This window comes from Enhydra lutris, unplaced genomic scaffold, assembly GCF_002288905.1.
Source record: "Enhydra lutris kenyoni isolate GAN:26980312 unplaced genomic scaffold, ASM228890v2 scaffoldscaffold73, whole genome shotgun sequence".
In the NCBI taxonomy this organism is placed as follows: domain Eukaryota; kingdom Metazoa; phylum Chordata; class Mammalia; order Carnivora; family Mustelidae; genus Enhydra; species Enhydra lutris.
In genome coordinates, this window is record NW_019154157.1 from 6146097 (window position 1) to 6166221 (window position 20125).

The following is a 20125-nucleotide window of genomic DNA, read 5'->3' on the forward strand; positions in this document are numbered from 1 at the left end:
CCTTAGCTGTAACGCGTAAATTATTTTAGCAATTGCCTAGTTGGCAATGCACACTTCAGGAGAGCGAGAAACATCTCAGCCCCGGGCAAGTGGTGCTCCTCCCTTCTGCTTGTTGAGAGAGCCCAGCCAGGACTGCAGCTGGAAGCAAGCTTGCTAGGAAAACACCAGGCAGCCTGGCTGCTCTGGGGGCCCCAGGCCACCCGCATCACCTACCTCTTTTTAAAAGGAAAAATTTCAACTAAGGGACTTGCTTCTTCCCCTGTACTGAGGCGGTGGGAAGGGGCCATTGGCTCCCCAGGCCACCCCCACCACTGATCAGACATGTTGATCTGCCTCTTTCTTACCTGTCCTGCCTCTCACCTGTCCCCCTGCACCTGCTCAGAACCACTATGGCAGAAAGGGGACCTCACTGCTACTGTAGGGATGAGGCCATATCTGCAGAGGAGCACAGCGACGCTCCCAGAAGCTCCGTGACTTGCCCAAGGTTGGGCGGAAGCCAGCTCCTGGCACGGAGTCCTGAGTACCTCCCAACCCCTACCTTTCCTGAAGCCATGGTCCTTGTTCTCTGCCTCGCGTGCCACTTAGAGCTCCTTAACGTTCCATGGATCTGCTCCTGTTAGCCCACACCCATCATTGGAGAGCTCCGTTTTTGTCTCACTCACCATAGACAGCGGTGCCTGCGGGGCCCCACCCGTCTCTGCAATGTGATCCAAACTCCCAGTGGCTCCTGCCAAGTGCCCTCTTTTCCCCAACAGACCACTTTCACAGTTCACTCTGGTTTTCAGCAAGGTCCTTTATTTATCTCCTGTTCCCCAAGCACGGCACATGGTACCCGTGTGGGCTGTGGGCTTTGTAAATGGAGAGCAGTCAGTATGTATAGAAATCATGCACCTCGGTGATTCTTTGACAAGATACTTAATGAGTAAAAAGATTTCACGTATGTTGGAAACTGCTGCCCTGTCCGGCATTCCGCTCACTGAAAAAGATCGGTGTAGAGATCTGACTCCAATGGAAACAGGTTTTCTTTGCTCACTTGCCAGTCACTGCCTAGGGCATCTCGGCCCAGGGTCACTTCTGACGGCCATTCCTCCCGGAAGCTGCTGGTTCTGTTCCGAGAGAACCCTGGACCTGTACGGGTGACCAGCTGTACACCGCCCACTGTATACATCAGACACTGCCCGTGATACGTGATTCGAAAAAGGCATCTCTAGGACAGCTGGAGGCTACTCTTGCACACCTCGGGTCACAGGAGAATGTTTCTAGAATTTGTGCCTCCAGCTGGCCATATCCTTCACAAGAAACCGAAAAGCCAGCTCCACCGCTGTGGGTCTTTTGGGTTCGTAGGTCTCTGCAAAGGCCCCGCTCACACCCCCTGGCTTAGGTCATTGTCACCTGGCATGCACCCCTGAGCAGAGACGAAGACATGGGGCCGACCCCTCCACTGTCTCAGAGCCCAGCACTTGGTACATTTATGTACAGACAAATAAATGGAAAATCATAGGCAACAAAACTCCATAGCAAAACAGACATTTTTTTGGTCAGATCGACAATTCCAGTTTTGCCAGAGGAAGGTGCTGCTGGAATGTCACCGGAGGAGCACGCAGTCTCATGCTGCCATAGCTCCTATCAGCCAAACGGCTGGTCTGAACGTTCATCGCCGCGGACTCGAAGCGGCTGCGCAGGGAGTGTTCCTGGCCCCATTTGGCAGGAGGGCTCCTGTGGGCAGTGAGGTAAGCGGATCACACATTCGGCAGCTGATCCGTGGGAGCCCCGACTTGGCTCTTGAGGACACCAGCCTCAGCTTGGAAGGAAAGCCGTGTTTACACAGGAGCCTCCAGTCCCACCAGCCAGATGCTCCCCACTGTCGGGGACCTGAAGGGGTTTGGGAGTGAGGGGAGCGACGGTGGCAAGTCTGTTCAGGCCCAGCCGTGCATGCCGCCCCTGACTGGGCTCTCCCTGCCCGTGAAGCTGGCTGGGTGTGGGAACTGCAGACTCTCCCCTGCCCCAGGGTGGCTGAAGGGTCCCCTGTGTGACCGTGACGGCAACAGAGGCCAAGGTCTCTAACACTCTGGTTTGCAGTTTTTGTTTTGTTTCATTCGTTTTTCTTTTCAGATGACCACAAGGAGTTTTTAACGTGATTACATTCAGACAGATAACCGCTTGGTTACTCTATTCCAGAGCACTGAAAAAACCAGGTATGTGACACGGCACAGACAACAGTCACACCGAAGGCACAGAGCCCCCAGTCACAGAGCAAAGTAACGCGCTATTAGGCAGAAAGGAATCGCAGAAGCAAATGACTGGAAGGAAAAAAAGAAAAATCTAAGGCGATACAAGCTGAAAATTTCCCATTTACAATAACCAAAGGAAAGAGGGAGCCCACGTGATCTCAAAACCCCAAATAAGAACTTTCTGGTGAGGCAGGACTCAGAGCATGGATTCACAGCACGGGTTGGGGCTGGACCGTACCCCAGTCTGCCCGGGCTGACCCGCGGCCACTGTCGCCGACTCCAGCACAGAAAACGTTCTCATCGACCCGGAGCAAAGATGAAATCCAGGGCCTGACGTTCGGCTGCTGCCACATTGGGATGCCACAAATCCACCATGAAAACCACCCGTGGGCCATCCTCTGCTGAACCTGGGAGGGGGGTGCGAGAGAGGATAGGTTCAAACGTTCCAGAGCCAGGACCCATGCAGTGCTGGACCCCCACAGTGAGCTTCCGGGCAGGGCCCATCCTGTCCCTTGGCTTGGATCGGAAGATCGCCTCCTCTCTGAACAGGAACGTTACCACGGTTTCATAAGGTTCTGGGTGGAGCGTGTGAAAGGAGAGGGGCAGAGGACGGCAGGAGTGAGTAAGAGGACTTTTTGGCTGGTGGAACTGTTCCCGTATGATCCTGTCAGGGTGCATCCGTGTCACTATACATTTGTCAAAACCCACAGAACACACAGAAACAAGAGTGAACCCAAAGGAGACTAGAGTTCAATTAACGATAACCTGTCACTCTATGTGTTGCTTGCAACAAATGAACCACACTAAAGTAAGATGGTAATGGAAGGGGAAATGGAGGGGGGGGGGCTTATATACTCTGCTCAGTTTTTCTGGAAACCTAACTGTGCTAAGAAATAAAGCCTATAACTTAAAAGAAAGAAAAGAGAAAGGCAGCCGCTCACCTTCGTGGAATGCAGTGTGCAGGAAAGAGTCATCAAAGAGCAGGCAGCGTCCTTCTGCCCAACACTGGGGCTCCCCCCCGACCACCAGTTCGCAGCCACTTGGGGTTTTGAGACCTTTGAGGGAAAAGCAGAGAAAAGAGAATGAAAGCAGGTGGGATGGGGGGAATGGGCTGTTTTGGTACAAATTGTCAACTTCTGAAGTGTCCTGGCCTTCTGCCTCACCCCTCAGAGCCCTGTCTGGGCTTTGGCAGGGTAAATACAGGCTGTGGACCCCGACCATCACCGAGCTCCCTAGAAAACCACATTCCTCCATTGTCTTCATCTGTTCTGGGTCATGGGTCACTCTGCCAAGTCTTGTGCTGCACTTTTGAGACCCCTGAAGCCCATCTGTGGGACCTCCTATTCCAACCCCCATTAATTGAAGAAGACCAGGTTTATAACCCGCCTGGCCTGGTAAACCAATCTCTAGGGCTCCTTTGGTTAAGATGAAACCAGGCCCTCCTCTTTGGGTTCCAAGCTTTAAATCCATGTTGGGGCCTGAGGATGGCATGTTCTTAGTCTAAGCTCCTCTGGCCGCCCTCTGGGACACTGATGGTCACCCCTAAGGCCATGCCTGAGCTCCACGGAGAAAGAGGCCCACATCTTTGTAAGCCTCCATACATTCACAACGGCGAGCACATGAGGTGCCAAGCAGGGGTGCATAACCGCAGGGAGCGGGCCTAGCTGAAATGCTGCTGTGTGGCCACTTTCACGTCCCTGCCTCCCACCCTAGGATCCAAGGAAACCCCCGGACCTTGTCACTGCCTGGACATCTGTAAATGAAGGCACCACCACAGCCGTGGAACAGAGTCCCGAGGGGCTGGGTGGGCCCCACAGCTCTCAGGAAGGTTGCATCGGGAGGAAGCAGGGTCCTGCCAGAGGGGATGTGATCGTGGTGGTCTTGTCTGTCTTTGGGGACTACGGGCACAACCGTGAGGCAGGACCAGTCGGCCCTGCCCACCACAAGCCCCAGCTGACTCCTTAGGATGAACATGAAAGAGAGTTCTTGCTAACAGAGCATTTTAATACGCCCCTTGAACCGGAAGCACGTGTGCAGGAGGAAGTCACAGAGGCCACACAGAGGAGTGGCAAGGACAGAGGACTTGGGATTAGAGGGCCAGCTCTGACCCTTCACTGCCGCGGTACTCTGGGCAAGTCACTTCACCTCTCTGAGCCTGTAAAGGGGGAACAGCAGCGTGCTTACCTTAGGGGCTACGTGGCCACTGTCCTTGCCACGGGGAATACACAGATTGCCTGAGCGCAAGTCTGGGCTAAATCAGCACTTTTCAGACATCCCTTCAGCCCCTCTACAGACGGAGCCGCTGAGATTCAGAGAAGTGACGTGACCTGCCAGAAGTCTGCTATTCAGTCCTGGTGGGGACATGAGGTTTAAATCCAAACCACAGAACGGGCTCTAATGACACTGGACAGTATGTCAGCAGTGGTGGCACGAAAGTGCTTGTCCATTCCTGTAGCAAAGGCTTCCACTGTCAATCTCACTGAATCAGGCGAGAAGGGCCATTCCAACTCTGGAATCATCATTTCCCATCTCCTGCTACTGGTAACAACTACTGGGGAGGGCGGTGGGGTTTAGGGCTGCGACGGGCCCGGAGGAGAGAGCCCTCACTGACTGGACGAGGCCATTAGGACTCAGTGGTTCTCTGCAGGGACCCTCCACCCCAGGGCTTCAGAAAGCAGCTCTCCTTTCTCTGGGCCACTAAATGATTCATCACCATGCACCACAGCACAGCAGAAAAATGGTCTGGCCTGCTGGCTTAACAGCCCCCTGCTTACTTTCTTCTCTTCTGCCTTCCCCTTCATCATGCCCCGGCCTTCCAGTGCCCCCCACCCCATTCCTGCCTACTGCCCCCAAACCAGCTTGGTTGGCAGAGATGATCAATACCGTCCCAGAGAGAGTGATCAGGGGGCTCTTGGGGATGGAGCTAGGCCCCACGTGCTCTGGCTGAGGGCTTGCTCTTTGTCCCTACCGACCACCCAACGAGGCAGGTCAAGGCTGCAAAAAGGGCTCAGCGCCCCTCTCCCCCGACTTCAGGACGCTGGAGGCTGGCACTCGGGTGGGCAAGGCAAACACAAGCTGGTCTGCCAATTCCACCCAGCCGGTTGGCCCAGAAATCCGACACCAGCACGTGAAAGGCAATGAGAGTCTAACTGTGCTTCTTGAGCAAGAATTTGCTGAATATGCTCATGCATTTTCATCTACCCTTTCCTGAGGGTTGGCCGTGTGGAAGGACATCTGCCTCCCCAGTCAACGTGCCTTGTGAACGTCAGAGGTCACTTGCTGGAGGTCTGTGGCCATGTGGTCAGGACGTCCCAGCCCCACAGCCGGAGCTGTGCCATGGCGCTACGTGGGGTCCAGACCGAGGGACGCCACCCCTAGAGCTAGCTAAGAGAGGTCTTTGGTGAATGAATGGACTGGGGGGAATGCACAGCCGTGGCCGGGGTTTTAGGTGTCTGTGGGGTCAGCTCCATGAGTCACAGCTCAGATGGCAGGCAGCCAAAGGGGACAAAGGCTGGCATTTCCAGAGCAGGGCTCAGGAATGGCGGGTGTCTCCTGCGCTCCAGCCAGGTATTCTGGCCAAGGCGTGGTCACCAGGGACGTACCAGGCTCGCTCCCTCTCTGGTAACACCCAAGGTCACAGGGGTCGAACCCACCTTTGTTTCATTCCGCGGTGGATTCGAACATGTGCATGATTGTGGAAAGAAGGAAACGCTGAGCAAACCTAACCAGGGAGCTTGCCCCGGCCACGGGGAAGCGGCCACAGTCCAGCGGGACTCCTTCCAGGAGAACATGACACGGCCCAGTTTTTCTGGTGGCAAGAACTAGCAGGGTTGAGAAGGAAACGGCAGGTCGTAAGGAGGGCCTGTGGGGGCGTGGTTTACACTCACACAGGCACCACGCAGGTGCACGACAGCCTTTTGTGCACAGAAGGCAAAGCCTAGCTCTTCTGCCCCCCATCCCGCTGCCCTTGCCACTGAACACACCTGCCTGGAATTCTACCTCAGTCCAGACTCCCTTCCTGCCGGGTCACTCTGAGGCTTTTGAAAAAGAGCCAAAGAAAACCTTTGAAGAAAGCACAGTACTGTTCCCCATGGCCCCAGTCTCCATCCCAAAGCTGGGCATAGGGGGGCTCCTGCATGGCTCGCTCCCACCCAGCCTGTCTGACCTCGGCCCCCCACCCTGGACTCAGCCACGTCTGGGGGCTCAGGGGGAAGTCTCCTCTGCTCCATCCTAGCGGCCCTGGCAGCCCGCACGCTGGGATCTGAGTGGGCCCTGGGGTCCTGCATGGCGACCTTACTGAGACCACTCAGATGGCCACCTCACCCCCTCGATTAATCAGAGTGCCCTTTGTCTGAATACCCTTTACCTGCCCATAGTCTCCACATGCTACTTCTCATCCTCCAGAGAGCCCCCAGGCACAAACTGTCACCCTTGTGCGAGGCTCATTGTTTCGGGGTCCCAGCCAAGATCACTCAGCAGATGGGGCCAACAGTGCTGAGTCCGGGGGTGCTTGCTTCCGAAGCCTGATGGTTTCCCACTGTTTTCTGAGGGCCCAGGTTTTAGGGATCCTTTCTTAGACTGTCCAGCCCTGGTTTCATCCCAGGGGACTAGCTACCACCTCTCTCCCTGCCAAGCAGCCACAGAAAATACCACTTTAATCTTTCAGTGGTCCTGAAGTAAGCGCTACCTCCCCATTTTACAGATAAGGAAACTGAGGCACAGAGAGACTCTGTTCCTTGCCCAGAGTCCCAGAGCTGACCACGGATCCAGGCCCCCTCTTCTGGCACCTCTGCCCTGTCCTGCCTCTGCTCTGTAAACACTCACAGTGTCAACTGCTCGAATCTAGCTGTCTCTCAAAGTGGCGAAGCCCTCTGTCCACGTCCCATCTTGCTCAGGATCCCCACATGGGGCAGGGGAAGCAGAGGGCTCTGGGGAAAGCGGGGCTGGAGAGCCCAGGAGGCTGCCCTGTGGTTTGTCTACAGAACAGCACGAGGCCCCCCGCTCCAGCCCTGACTGGGCTCCTCCATGTCGGCTTTTTCATCCTCTGTTCCGAAGCCAAGGCAGCTGGAGCTGAGAGTTTCCTGAAGCCGACCCTACCCGGACTCTGGGCATGCCCCCTAATCTGGGATGCTAACTGGGGGTACCCACCCATTATCATGACTCACTAGGCACAAGGCATTTGGGGGAACAAACGTCCCCGTGTGCTGAGCTGTGGCAAAGCCCCCCTCACGGGTGAGTAAGCACTCGTGTCCGGCTCCGTGCACATAAACGCTTCACGACACGTGTTCTCAGCGGACCCTCCAAGTAACTCCATGGGAAGGAGCTCTTTACCTCTCCTCTCTAAGTGAGGACATGGAGATGCAGGGAGGCAAAGTGACTTGCCCCAGCTGACACAGCCAGCAGCCGCTGGGGCCAGGACGCAAACACGGCCAAGCTGACTCCAACCCCATTCTTAGGGCCACTGTCGCGCACAGTACTGACTGCCCTCGAACCTGAATGAACTCGGCACTAACACCACGCGTGTGTGCCCCCTCGACTCGGGAGGCACAAGGGCATGTTGTGCAGCAGCCCGGGCATCAGGATGAACCTGTGACAGTTACAACAGCCTCCGGGCTCTCAAGCTGTGCTGCCTGATATGGTAGCCACCAGCCACGGGTGCCTCGCTAAGTGTAGACGGAGGCCGAACTCTGTCCCCCGCCGGCCCCAGCTGCGTTTCAAGCGCTCAGCAGTCACAAGGTGCTAGTGGCTACTTACTGGGGTGGTGCAGATAGAGGCCATTCCCACCACTGCAGAGAGCTCCCCTGGACAGACTTTCTGTCGGATCCTACTGCTTACAAGTTCCTTTTCTGACTCAATCTCTGCGGTCAAAACTCTGCACATAATGCATTGACCTTTGACAGACGTGCCCTGTGGGGCTCAGACAGGCATGATTCTGGTGGCCCAGGATGGCCGTGTCTGGCAGGCTATGCCCTGAGCCCCCGCCCCCACGACCTACCTAAGTGGCACCGGATGCGGATGTTGGTGGGGCCATAGTGCTCCGTGATCACAGTCCCTGGGCTCAGCACGGAGATGCACGCGTTCCCAAAAACATTGTTCCCAATACAGGTCCGAAGGCTTCCAAGCAAGCGGTACGTCCGTGGGCACTTCCTGCAGTTCCTGGGAACGCAAACCCCCTGATTGACCAAGTAAAAGGTGACCCACTCCCCGCTGGGAGTGCTGTTCATTTTCCATCCTTGCGGGAGGCTGCAGTTTGAGAAGGCTTTGTACAGGGTCTCAAACTCGCACAGGATGGTCTGGAAGTTGCGCTCCAGCAGCTCCACGTCATGCTTCTGGGCGTCCCGTGGGAAGTAGGGTGTGGTGGGGAGGTCAGGCAGGAAGAAGACCTCGGGCTTCTGGATGGAGGGCCGGCTGCTGAGGTAGCGGCCCTGCTCGCGGATGCCCTTGTGGATGCGGCCCATGCCGGACCAGGAGTAGCGCTTGGCGTACTCCTGCAGGTTGTAGTAGAGCTTCTGGTTGAGGCCCTCGTTGTGGGCGCAGCGCACGCACTCAGGGGACTGGCAGTATGCGTAGCCGTTCTGCAGCCCGGAGGCATCTGTGCCCTGCATCAGGGAGTTGACGGTTGCGTAGGGCCGGGGAGGCTCGCGCCCCACGTGGTAACAGTACCACACGAACAGGACCAGCAGGCAGGCCACGCTGACCACAGCCGTGGTGTCGCAGTCTCGTACCGACTGGATGCCCGTGGCGATGCAGTCCCGCAGGCCGTCCAGCGACCAGTTCCAGGCCACCAGCCACTCGAGCGACATCTTGTGGGGGATGACGTTGGGGGCAGGGGGCGGGGTGAAGCAAGGTCAGACAGTCAGTCCTCAGGGGTCCCAAGGGCACCCGCACCCTGCAGCTTAACATTAGGGGGAAGGGGTGGCTGGGGCCAGAGGAGGCACAGCTGCCACCACGGTTCCTCGGATCCCGCCAAGCGTGGCATTGACCCACGTCTAGGCTCACCACTCCGCTCCCCACAAAAAAGTCACTGCAAGCTGGGTGGAAGGAGCTGCTTTCGGTCACGCCAGCAAGTGGGGTCAGTCACCGTGAAACGATTTTCGAACCTGACATGAGAAAAGAAAAGTAAACCAGCATAAATTTTTATACCTGGATATATCCTCAACTGAAATGTAAAATCCCAGATCCTTCTGGAACGTCCTTGTGGGTAGGGGACACAGTTCTCAATCTTGTGTGTTCTCTCCCCATTTTGCCACACCCCCCGCCCTCCATTTCCCAAGAGGCCAGTGGTGCATAATTTGCAACCAGTACTAACAATTACACAAGGCCCATCTATTCTGTGTCATTCATAGGGGGTGTGATCAGCCCCATTTTACAGGTGGGGAAACTGAGGTCCCGAGAGGTTATATACCTCACCCAAGTTCACGTGACCAGGGCAGGGACACACACCCCAGCAGGCTGCATGATGATGTCTAGTCATGGTAGGCATTTCATAAATACTTGTTCTCCTTAAGTCTCTGTACCTTTACAGAGAGATCTGGATTCAGAAGCATCTTAAAAATGGCAAAGGAAGGGGGTGCCTGGGTTGCTCAGTCATTAAGCAGCTGCCCTCAGCTCAGGTCATGATCCCTGGGTCCTGGGATCCAGCCCGCATCAGGCTCACTGCTCAGTGGGAGGCCTGTTTCTCCCTCTCTCACTCCCTCTGCTTGTGTTCCCTCTCTTGCTGCCTCTGTCAAATAAATAAAATCTTTTATTAAAAAAAAATTGGCAAAGGAGGGGCACATGGCTGGCTTAGTCAGTGGGGCGTGCAACCCTCGATCGCGGGGTCAGGAGCTCGAGCCCCATGTTGAACACAGAGAGGACTTAAAATAAATAAAAGATTCCTAAAAATGGCAAAGGAACCACAAAACTGCACCGTCCCCATTTTACCTTCTCTCTTATGGTGCTTCATCATTCTTGCTTAATCTCTCTTGCCCTGCTGACAAAGGCTGGGTTGCACTCAAGCTGGAAGGGGAGGTAGGCTCTTGGGTCATGGGTCGCCCCCACAACTGACACTGGGTCTTTCTGTCTAGTCAGTCCAGAGACTACTCACTGGTCTCACCCGCAGGTTAGGAGAGGAAGTGATGGGGAAGAATGGAAACAGAAGCCTCTCAGGTCTCTTTGTCTCCGAAACAGACAGGAGCACTCTGCCAAGTAGCCCGCCACTGGTTGGGGCCAACGTCTGGCATGCCGTTTACCCTAATAACCTAAAAGTAAGATCAGAGCTCAGCAGTCACGGTGCCCATGTCTACAAAAGCCTGGCCGTGTTTCCCAGCTGAGAGACGCTGTGTCCAGCCTGCTTTTCCCAGAACAGCCAGATCTACAATCTCCCACACGCCTAATACATTCATTCCCTCAGTGCAAGGGGCTGAGTAATTCACAAAAGTCGTTTTGTGTACTACCTTCTCTCTTGGGAACTGAAGGCAACTGAAAAACCGGGGAAGCTGTCCCCTCTCCTTTCTCTGGGGACTACACTTGGCTGGAAAATTCTTGAGAGATGGCAGAGAGGCCAAGAACCCAGACTGGAGGTGGGCTGGACTGTGGGCGGGACACTTCCCTCTCGGTTCCTTCATCTCTAAGACCGGGCCATGCTCATCTCCTGGGATGGAGGAAAGTGACGACAGATATAAAACACTTAGGATGTCACAACGAACATTTAATATGTGCTTAGACATGTGGCAGCCCGTGTTGGTCAACCAGCAAAGCCAAGCCAGGGCATTGGGGACAGGTATCTCGGGATGAGGGACCCTAAAAGCAAATTCTGGACACTCTTGTCACCACGTATCTAAGCTGACTTTTATTTGTCCCCAGGCTGGCAAGGCTAAAAATGAAAGAGAAACCTTAGGTGCTCATTCACTGCATGCTTGCGTCTTCCCAGCTCAGGTTGAATTAAGAATCATTTGACTATCATGTTTAGCAAGTCAAAAACGCACATGCTAAATATTCATGGCCGTTTTTATGTTTCTAGGAAAAATACAAGAGTGGGGAGGCTAGCAGCTCAATTTTTTTTTCTCACACGTTCTCAATTTCTTCACAGATCTGGGCCCCACTGCATGGAAACAGACCATTTGGTGCCCCTGGTTCTCTCCTAGCCATACCGTAACTGGCACATGTTCCCTTGAAAGGGGAAGGAAAAGAAAATCTGGGATGATTCTCCCGCGTTTTGTTTGCAAGCCTGTCTCCCAACCAGAACCCCAGGATTCCTGAAATTCAGTGTGAAACTGTCATCTGCGTGAAAAACAAGCACTTTTACTAAAAGGATTTCCCCCTCCTTGAGCTCAACTTCTAATTGGAACTTTTAAACTCAGTCTCTCAGGAGAAGAGGTTTCTCTTCGTTGAGAAGTGAGATGGTGATAATTTAGCAAACACCTGTTAAGTGTCAGTCCCCATCAGCCCTGCTAATTGCTTAACTCCAGCACAATGAAAACCTGGAACACAGGGTGGATGAAGAACAGATCTCTTCACTGGACACCCCTGGGGCTCACCAGCCTCCCGGGGTAAACCTCGTTCTAGACAAGGCCAGCCATGAGCGCTCCCTACACTGAACTATAAACAAAAGGCAGCAAAAGATCCTGATGCCCTGAGCCCAGCTTCGGATCCTGTTCTCATAACCAGCACGGAGAGCCAAAGTTAGGACTTTTCTTACCTGCCGCTTCCTCTTAGTCAAAAGACACTGGCAGGCCCCTAAGCCCAGAGGTGGGTTTAAAAGCTCACGGCTGAAATGTGACACTAAAAAATCCTTTACATTTGCAGGGTGACTGGCAGCTTATTAAGTACCGGTTCCAACATTTGACCCTCAGGGCACCCAGTGACAACCACGAAGGCGCCAGTGGAAAGGGCATGGATTCTCTCCCCCTCTCCAGTTCTTGGCTCAGGGACCACAGTAATGTCCGGTTTCCTTCACACATCTCATCATTTGCATCTGTTTCATGTCTGTCCTCCTTAGGGACAGGGACCTGTCACTGCAGTTCTGCCCTTTAATAACTCCAATCGTAAAGGTCAGTCAGCCCTGGAGAATGCATGGCCAATTGGTCAGCAAGTCCAATGAAATAGACCTTCTGATACGATGAACATCTGGGGGACAGACTCAGCTCTAACTTGGCTAATGGGGTTCACCTTACAATCCAAGAAGCTGCCCAGTGCTAAAGAGCTTTTGGTCATTCCCAGGGTGCGGCCAGGCTGCCCTAGAAGTACCCCCAAAGAGCAGGGCAAAGCAGGGCAAGGAGTGTGATGCAGGTCACCCTCCCCACCCAGGACCCTGGGAACTGTCTTGGGACCAGCCCTCCCCCTTGGGCAACTGGAGACCTCTCCTCCTCACTTTCTGGGCCAGCTTTTTCAGCATCCGCCCACTCTGGAGAGTGGGGGAAAGGTGGAGGCAGCGGATGGGTTAACACAGATGGTGACCACCAGGAGGTCAGGGGAGAAGGGGGATGGGACCACGGAAAGGTGCATATTGACAGGAAAAGTGGGCAATCGGCTGAAGACTGGGGAAGGTGGCTTATGGTTGACAGCTCATGGGACAGGGGAGGAGGGTCACCACGAGAAATATGGGAAGTGGGTGACGCTCAGGGCTGGGGGGAAGGGGAGAGAAGGGAAGGAAAGGGAGCGGGGAGGAGGGTCATGGGGGGCCACGGTGGGCACCGCGATGGGGCAGGGGCTACGAGGAGGGTGCTGCCCTGCCCGCCGCCAACACAGCCCCGGCGGCGCTATGCACGTAGCGAGTGCCGGGCGGCGGGGCCCCTCGGCCGGGCCGGGATGCGGGGCGCGGGGCGCGGGCGGGCGCCGGCGTTCCCAAGCATCCCCAGCGGCCGCGCCGCCGCCAGCCGTGGGGACCGCGGGCCTGCAGCCGTCCGGCCCCCGCCTCCTCCCCCTCTCCAGGGGGGTGGGGTGGTGGCAGCCCGGCCGCGCCGTCTTCCCCCAACCCCCCGCGCCCGGCAGCCCCCCGGAGACGCCGCTTACCTGCGCCCGGGCGCGCGGGCGGCGGGGGCGGATGCTGGGGCCGAGGGGACGCCGCCACCCGAGGCGCGGACGCGCAGACGCCCCCTGCCCGCGTCGCGGGGCCACCGCCCGGCCCACGCCGCGGGAGCCCGAGCCAGAGCCGAGCCGGTGCCCCCACCGGTGCCGACGCCGCTCTGCGCTCCGCGGGGCCGCGCGGACCACAACTCCCACAATGCCGCGCGCGGCTGGCCGGCAGGAGGAGGGGGCGCGGGCGGCGGGCGGGGCGGGGCTGGCGTGGGGGCGGGGCGGGGCGGGGCTCGGACCCCGGCGCGCAGTGCGCGGGGCGGCTGGGGAGGCTTAATGGGAGCCGCGGTGGCGGGGACCCCGGGACTCACTGCCCGGCCGGGCCGGGGGCGGAGCGCGCGGGCGGAGCGCGCGGGTGGGCGGGCGGGCGGGCGTTCATTCATTCGCTCTGCGTTCCTCCCTCTGTGCCCCTCTGCTCCCCCGTCCCCGGTCTCTGTCCCTGCTCCGGCTCTCCCTCCTACAACTTCCTCCTTCCATTCTCTTTCACTTTCCTTCCCTCTTCTTTCCTCCCTCACTTCCTCGGGCCCTGAAAGCCCTCTTCCCTTTATTTATTGATTCACCGCGCACTTAAATGGCCGCTCCGGCACTTGGAATGAAACTGTAAATCAGACAGGATCCCTAATGTCACGAAAAATTCCTTGGTTCAGTAGGAGCGACTGTTGGGCAGCCTCCCTGTGCCTGGCCGTGTGCTCTTTGGGGAGCGGGGCACACGCGGGCCCTGCCCACAGGGAGCCACAGTCTGGCCAGGAGTCGAGGGTGCCCAAGTAATCACGGAGGTAAAGGCACCCTCACCTGGCTCCGCAGAGTAGTAGAAAGAGACAGGGCAGGGTGAGCCGCGTGGAGCAGAGGGCATGTGATGGGGTGGAGGCCCCCCACCGGGGCCTCTGTAAGGAAGTGATGTTGGAGCTAAGGCCTGTGGGAAACATAAGCTAACAGTGGTCATAGGATGTACATGTTAAGGGCTCCGGGGCTCCATGCATGGGCGGGTTCTGGGAACTCAGGAGTAGGATGGCTGGCGCAGGATCCATGTGTTCCGTCCCAAAATCGACTTGTTGCTGTCCCAGCATCTACTTTGCCCCTGTCCCAGAACATACTTCAATCATGTCTCAGAATCCACCTCTCACACCTGTCCTAGAACCCACCTGGTCCCTGACCTAAGAACTCACCTCCACCATGTCCCAGAATTGTCCCTGCACTGGAACCCACGTCTAAGGTGGGTCAGAATCCCCATCTGCTGTGGCCCGGAGCCTACCTCCACCACGACTTAGAATCCACTTGTTACTCCAAAGGAGGAAGACCCCCCCCCCCTTATTCTGCTAAAATAACCAAAATGCATGCATTGGGAAACCAAAAATGCATCCAGATTTGTTCAAAGTGTGGGTAATCAACACAGTGATCGGATTTAGAAACATTGAACAAGATGTCTCTTTTCATTGCCAGCCTCCCATTGGTTGAACCTGCGGAGGGCTGAGAAGGTGGGAGGGCACTTGGTCCTTCTCAGGTTCAGAAAGTTGCTCAAACTCAGACTTCTCCGAAGGCGTTTATACAGTCAGAGCATCACACTGACAGGGCTGAGAAGGAAAACATTCTTCATACAGTTGTAAATGTGTGTTCCATTCCTGGATCATGCCATCTGTAGTGCATTACGAATTAATATTGTCTATAAATCCTGTCATTATCTTTGACCAGCGCAATTATACTACTCTGTATTTGTTAAGAGTATTTATTGGTTCCATGGCGATATTACCCCTTTACACATTTTGCTAACCATGCTTGCCGTTTCTGCCTGTGGGAGACACTGGGATGGGGGGCGAGTTCCCCCAGAAAAAGAGTATCCAGGCTTTCTTCCAGAGGGGGCTTTGGGATGAGAGCTCCAAATAAATTGTCATTGCACTAATGGAGGAGCCAAGATAAGGGCCAAGTGAGTCTAAATTGCCTGTCTCCTGCTTGGCTGCCACTGGCGCCCTCCTCCTCCCGCTGTCTCCTCAGGGCAGCCCTCCCCGACCCACTCTGAAGCTGCACAACCTATCATTATGCTATCTCATCCACTCGTGGAGTCCACCCAACTCCCTCCGGCTGCAGATGGAGTCACTGGGGGTCCAGAGAGAAAACATGCCTTGCTCAATCAAGGTCACAGCAAGTCAGTAAAGGAGTAAGAAAATGAGAAATTTAGTCTTATTTGTCAAAATGACAACAAATGTATATATCTTAAAAACAAACAATGTCACTACTCTATATCCATCCTAGAGAAATTCTAGAATCGATAAAGGAATAGAGATGTTTTTATATTGTATAATCCTGTGCAACAGTTTAAAAGGAAGAGCTCGATATATATGTGATGATGTAAAGCTCCTAGGGGTGCCTGCCTGGCTGGCTCAGTCAGGAGAGCGTGGGACTTTTGATCACAGGGTTGTGAGTTTGAGCCCCATGTTGGGTGTAGAGAGTGCCTAAAAAAATAGAATCTTAAAAATATATATGTATATATATTTACATATATACATATATAAACTTTATAAATATATGTAAAAGTAATAGAGCAAAAAATCAGAGTTATGCTTGTAGTCTGACTTCATCTGCATAGCACATACACACAACACAAAATGTTACTCTGTAGTTTCTGTGGATATATATGTATATTTATAGAAAAGCAGGAGAAAAGCATTAGAAGAATACACTAGTATGTTCTCCTTTTTAAAAGTCAAAATATTACATTGTTGGCAAATGCAAAGAATATCCCTCAGAGGACACACACCAAATTCATGAGTTGTAACTTCAGGGGCCATTAGGAAGGAAAAAGAAATTAGGCACGGTGGACAGAAGGAATCCAGCATTTTCTGGAATATTGTAATTTGACTCAGTATTTTAAAAACGATTTCTTTATTTTTTTAAGATTTTTTTTATTAATTTGTCAGAGAGATAGAGCGTGCACAAACACAAGCAGGGGGAGCAGCAGGCAGAGGGAGAAGCAGGCTCCGTCCTAAGCAGGGAGCCCAATGCGGGGCTCTCGGGCTGTCGATCCAAAGACCCTGGGATTGTGACCTGAGCTGAAGGCAGAGGCTTCATCAACTGAGCCACCTACGCGCCCCATTTTTTAAAAGGATTTAAATACTCCTGGAATAAAATGCAAAAAGGACAAATCAGTTACTAGGAGTACCGATCTCCTTTATCCCTCAACTACCCAGTTCCCTATCCTTGAGATAATCATTAAAACCAGTTTCTCATGCATCCTTCCAGGAAAATGCGTGTTTGCAAATACCGTGCAGAAATATTTTAACTTTTGAAAACAAAATATTAGTATGCTATTAGTGATATTAAAAAAATATTTTTAAAGTAAAATTCAAAATTACCTTAAAAAGTATTTTTTGAGAATTAAGAATTGCTCAACATGAGAAAAATCCTTTTTTTTTAAAGATTTTATTTGTTTATTTGACAGAGAGAGTGAGAGAACATAAGCATGGGGGAGCAGCAGAGGGAGGGGGAGAAGCAGGCTCCCCGCTGAGTAGGGAGTCAGATTCAGAACTCTATTCCAGGACGCTAAGATCATGATCTGAGCAGAAGGCAGACACCCAACCATCTGAGCCACCCAAGCACCCGAGAAAAATCTTTTGATAGAATTCACTGCATTAACAAATTAAAGTCAAAGCACTACATAATGTTTCAGTAGATGCAGAAAAAGCATTTAACAAAATTCAACATCCTTTCATGATTAAAGAATCCTGGCAAAGTAGGAAGAGAAGGGAATTCTGTCAATCCGATAAAAGAGCATTTATGAAAAATTTACAACCAACATTATAGTTGATGGCTAGAGACTGAATGCTTTCCCTCAAAGATCAGAGCTGAGACAAAGATGCTCGTCTTTGCCATTCCTATCCAACATCATATTGGATTTTCTACCAATGGAATAAGGCAAGAAAAAGAAATAGGAAGCATTTGAAAGAACAATGGAAAAAATTCTCCATAATACCAACAAAGCTGTAAAGACCTCAGGAAAGAATTGAACTAAAATGGGAAAGATGAAAAAAGTTGAAATAAAAAGTATTGAGAGGCAGAGTATAAATTGTGAATGATGACAACGTATGCAAAATTCATGGCTATGAAGAGACAACATGACGAAGATGTCAGATTCCCCTAATAATCTATAAAATTTAAACAATTTTTAATGAAAATCTCAGTATTTTTAGTGCAACCAGATAACTTGGTCATAAAATTTATATAGAAAGACAAAGAGCCAAGAAAGCTAAAGACAAAATGAAACTACTTAATAAAAACTGTGTAAAGGGTATAAGCCGGCAATGCACACAAGAGGAAACACAATGGCTGATAAACGGAGGGAAAGGTGCCTTTCACCACGCTGCTCATCAGGGGAATAAAGAATAAAACCATAGAGATGCCATTTTGCATTCATCTTGTTGGCAGAAATTAAAAAGTCAATTGATGCCAAGTTGGTGAGTCCGTGGAGTCCCAGGTACTCTTGCACACTACTGATGAGTATGAATCTACACAACTCTAGCCATCTTTAATAAAGTAGAAGGTGTGCACACACACCCAATCCTGCCATCCCACTTCCTGGTCTTTGCTCTAGGGCCCTGGTTTTCAAACTGGGGGTCTCACTGATTGTTCCAAAAGTGGTAAAGCAAGTCATGACCACGAGTTAAGATAATGAAACAGAATAAATTACAATAGAAATTATGAGATTATTTAAGTTTATTTCTCCCCTCCACCATAGTGAGCTCTATGCCCAGGGTGGGGTTTGAACTCACGACCCTGAGATCAAGAGTCCCATGCTTCACCAACTAAGCCAGCCAGGTGCCCCGAGGAGAGTTTTTCTGAGTGTATCTTACACTTTCTGTTTGTGTGCATGTGTGCATTGCACAGAGTCCTGCTGTAATGTGTACTTGGTGGCAGTCAGGTAAGTTTGAGAGTCTTTGTCCTAGAGAAGTTCTCAGAGTGGGACAAAAATATGTATAGCAACATGTGCAAAACTGGAGTCAACAAACATTCCAAGAGGAAAATGCACACAAAAATTCAAACAAAAAAATATGAGACAGAAGTTATAGCATGAGCCAGAGCTAAATGTACTGAGATGGGTAGATCTCCAAAATATAATATTGAGCTGGAAAAGCAAACCGTAGATTGATACATGAAGCATAATATTGATATAAAGTGTGAACTGATATAAACAACACAGTATGCTGGTGAGGGACTGTTGTATGTGCATATAAGATAGAACTATATGCTGTACTACATATGCATGCATATGTACATGCATGGGGAAATACGTACATTAATGTGTATTAATAAATGCATTAATACTAAAATCTTGCATGGTGATCATTAATACAACTTCAAGATAGTAATTATTTGGGGGAAGGGAGAGGAGAGGGGAAGGGAGTGGAATTAAGAAGGAGCACGTTGTACTATCTTATTCCTTTATAAAAACCAAAGGAATAAAGCAAAATGTTAGGATTTGGTAAAGGTGAGTGGTCGGTATCTGAATGTGTGTCCTCTTATTCTCTATGAATGTTTGCAATATGACATAATTGTAAATTATAAAAAGGCAATTAAAATTAATTCATTAACTAATTAATTAACTTGAGAGAGAGAGCAGGATGGCGAGCAGAGGGAGAGGGACAAGCAGACTCCACACTGAACACAGAGCCTGATACAGGGCTTGATCTCACGACCTTGAGATCATGACCTGAGCTGAAATCAAGACTCGGACACTTAATGAACTGAGCCATCCAGGAGCCCCAGAAGACAGTATGAGAAGGTTAGACAAACTGGTTTTAAACGTTTGGGTTGTGGGTTTCCAACATGACTTGAGCTGTTTGAAGATGTTCAAGAACAGCTAACTGTGCTCCAACTCCATGGCTCCCAGTAGTGCCTGTAGGGGGAAGAGAAGAAGGAGGGGCAGAAGAGAGTGGGGTGATACGCACATTCTCAGATGTTCTCTGTTGTTGCCTTCTAAGCAGCTTGCCTTTTATTAGCTTTATATATTGCCCTTCTGTATTAGGTAATAGAAGATCCTAAGACTGGGTTTGTAAGCCCCTGGCCTGGGCGACCCCCAATAAAAGTTCGGGGTCTTTGCTCTGGGAAAGATCAGGATAAGCCTGAACCAGAAATTCTATGGAGTAAGTTTATAAATTTACATAGATTTGTCACACTGAGTGATGAGCTTTGTTTGGTTAGCATATACAATGAGTGATTCCATCTGTCCAGAAAGCCAAGCCACCCTTGATGTTGTCAAATGCTGAATGTATTCCGGGAACAAACCTAAATCACCTTGAGCTGATCCAGTAAAGAGCTGCTAACATCTATTTAGTCTTGGAACAGACAGTGAACTTCCTGCTTACCGTGCAAATAGGTAGAACCCGACATGAGCCTGCTGCTTGTGAGGCCTGGGAGAGCTTGCTTCATAGAGTGGAAGAAACGAATTAATTAAAACGTCTTCCCCAAACCTTCACCTGTTTCTGCCCCTGCTTTCCACTGGGTCATCTTGAACTTGATCTGGCTCTTGACCTTCCTCTGCAGTCCACGCTCTCTGGAAGCCTCAGAATAGCTTTGGCTGGGCGTGGAAGGTCGGCGTGAGAACCAAGAATTCTCGGCGATGGAAAAACAGGCATGAGAAGGAAGGCCAGGTTCCTAAGATCTATGAGAATCAGCCCTCTACAAATCCTCGAATAGATTTCAGCCACTAAATGAATTAGAACGTGTCATGACAACATGCTTCATGTCCCACCTCCAAGAGCCTTCCTTGGTGGTAAGAGACTGTGATCATATAGGTTTTCATTTTTCCACCAGTTGAGGTTATTAAAATTACTGAGCAACAGGTACACCAT

The 20125-nt window shown here is 52.0% G+C and overlaps 1 protein-coding gene across 1 annotated transcript; it reads right to left on the reverse strand.

Annotated features, from left to right (window-relative positions):
• Positions 1-773: 773 nt before the first annotated feature.
• LOC111160062 (aspartate beta-hydroxylase domain containing 2) lies at positions 774-9049 on the reverse strand. Its single transcript, XM_022522871.1, has 3 exons — positions 8227-9049; positions 3173-3286; positions 774-2638 (listed from the first exon to the last, which is right to left on the reverse strand). Exons 1-3 carry the CDS (start codon positions 9032-9034, stop codon positions 2529-2531), a joined length of 1032 nt encoding a protein of 343 aa, XP_022378579.1. The 5' UTR covers positions 9035-9049; the 3' UTR covers positions 774-2528.
• Positions 9050-20125: the final 11076 nt, after the last annotated feature.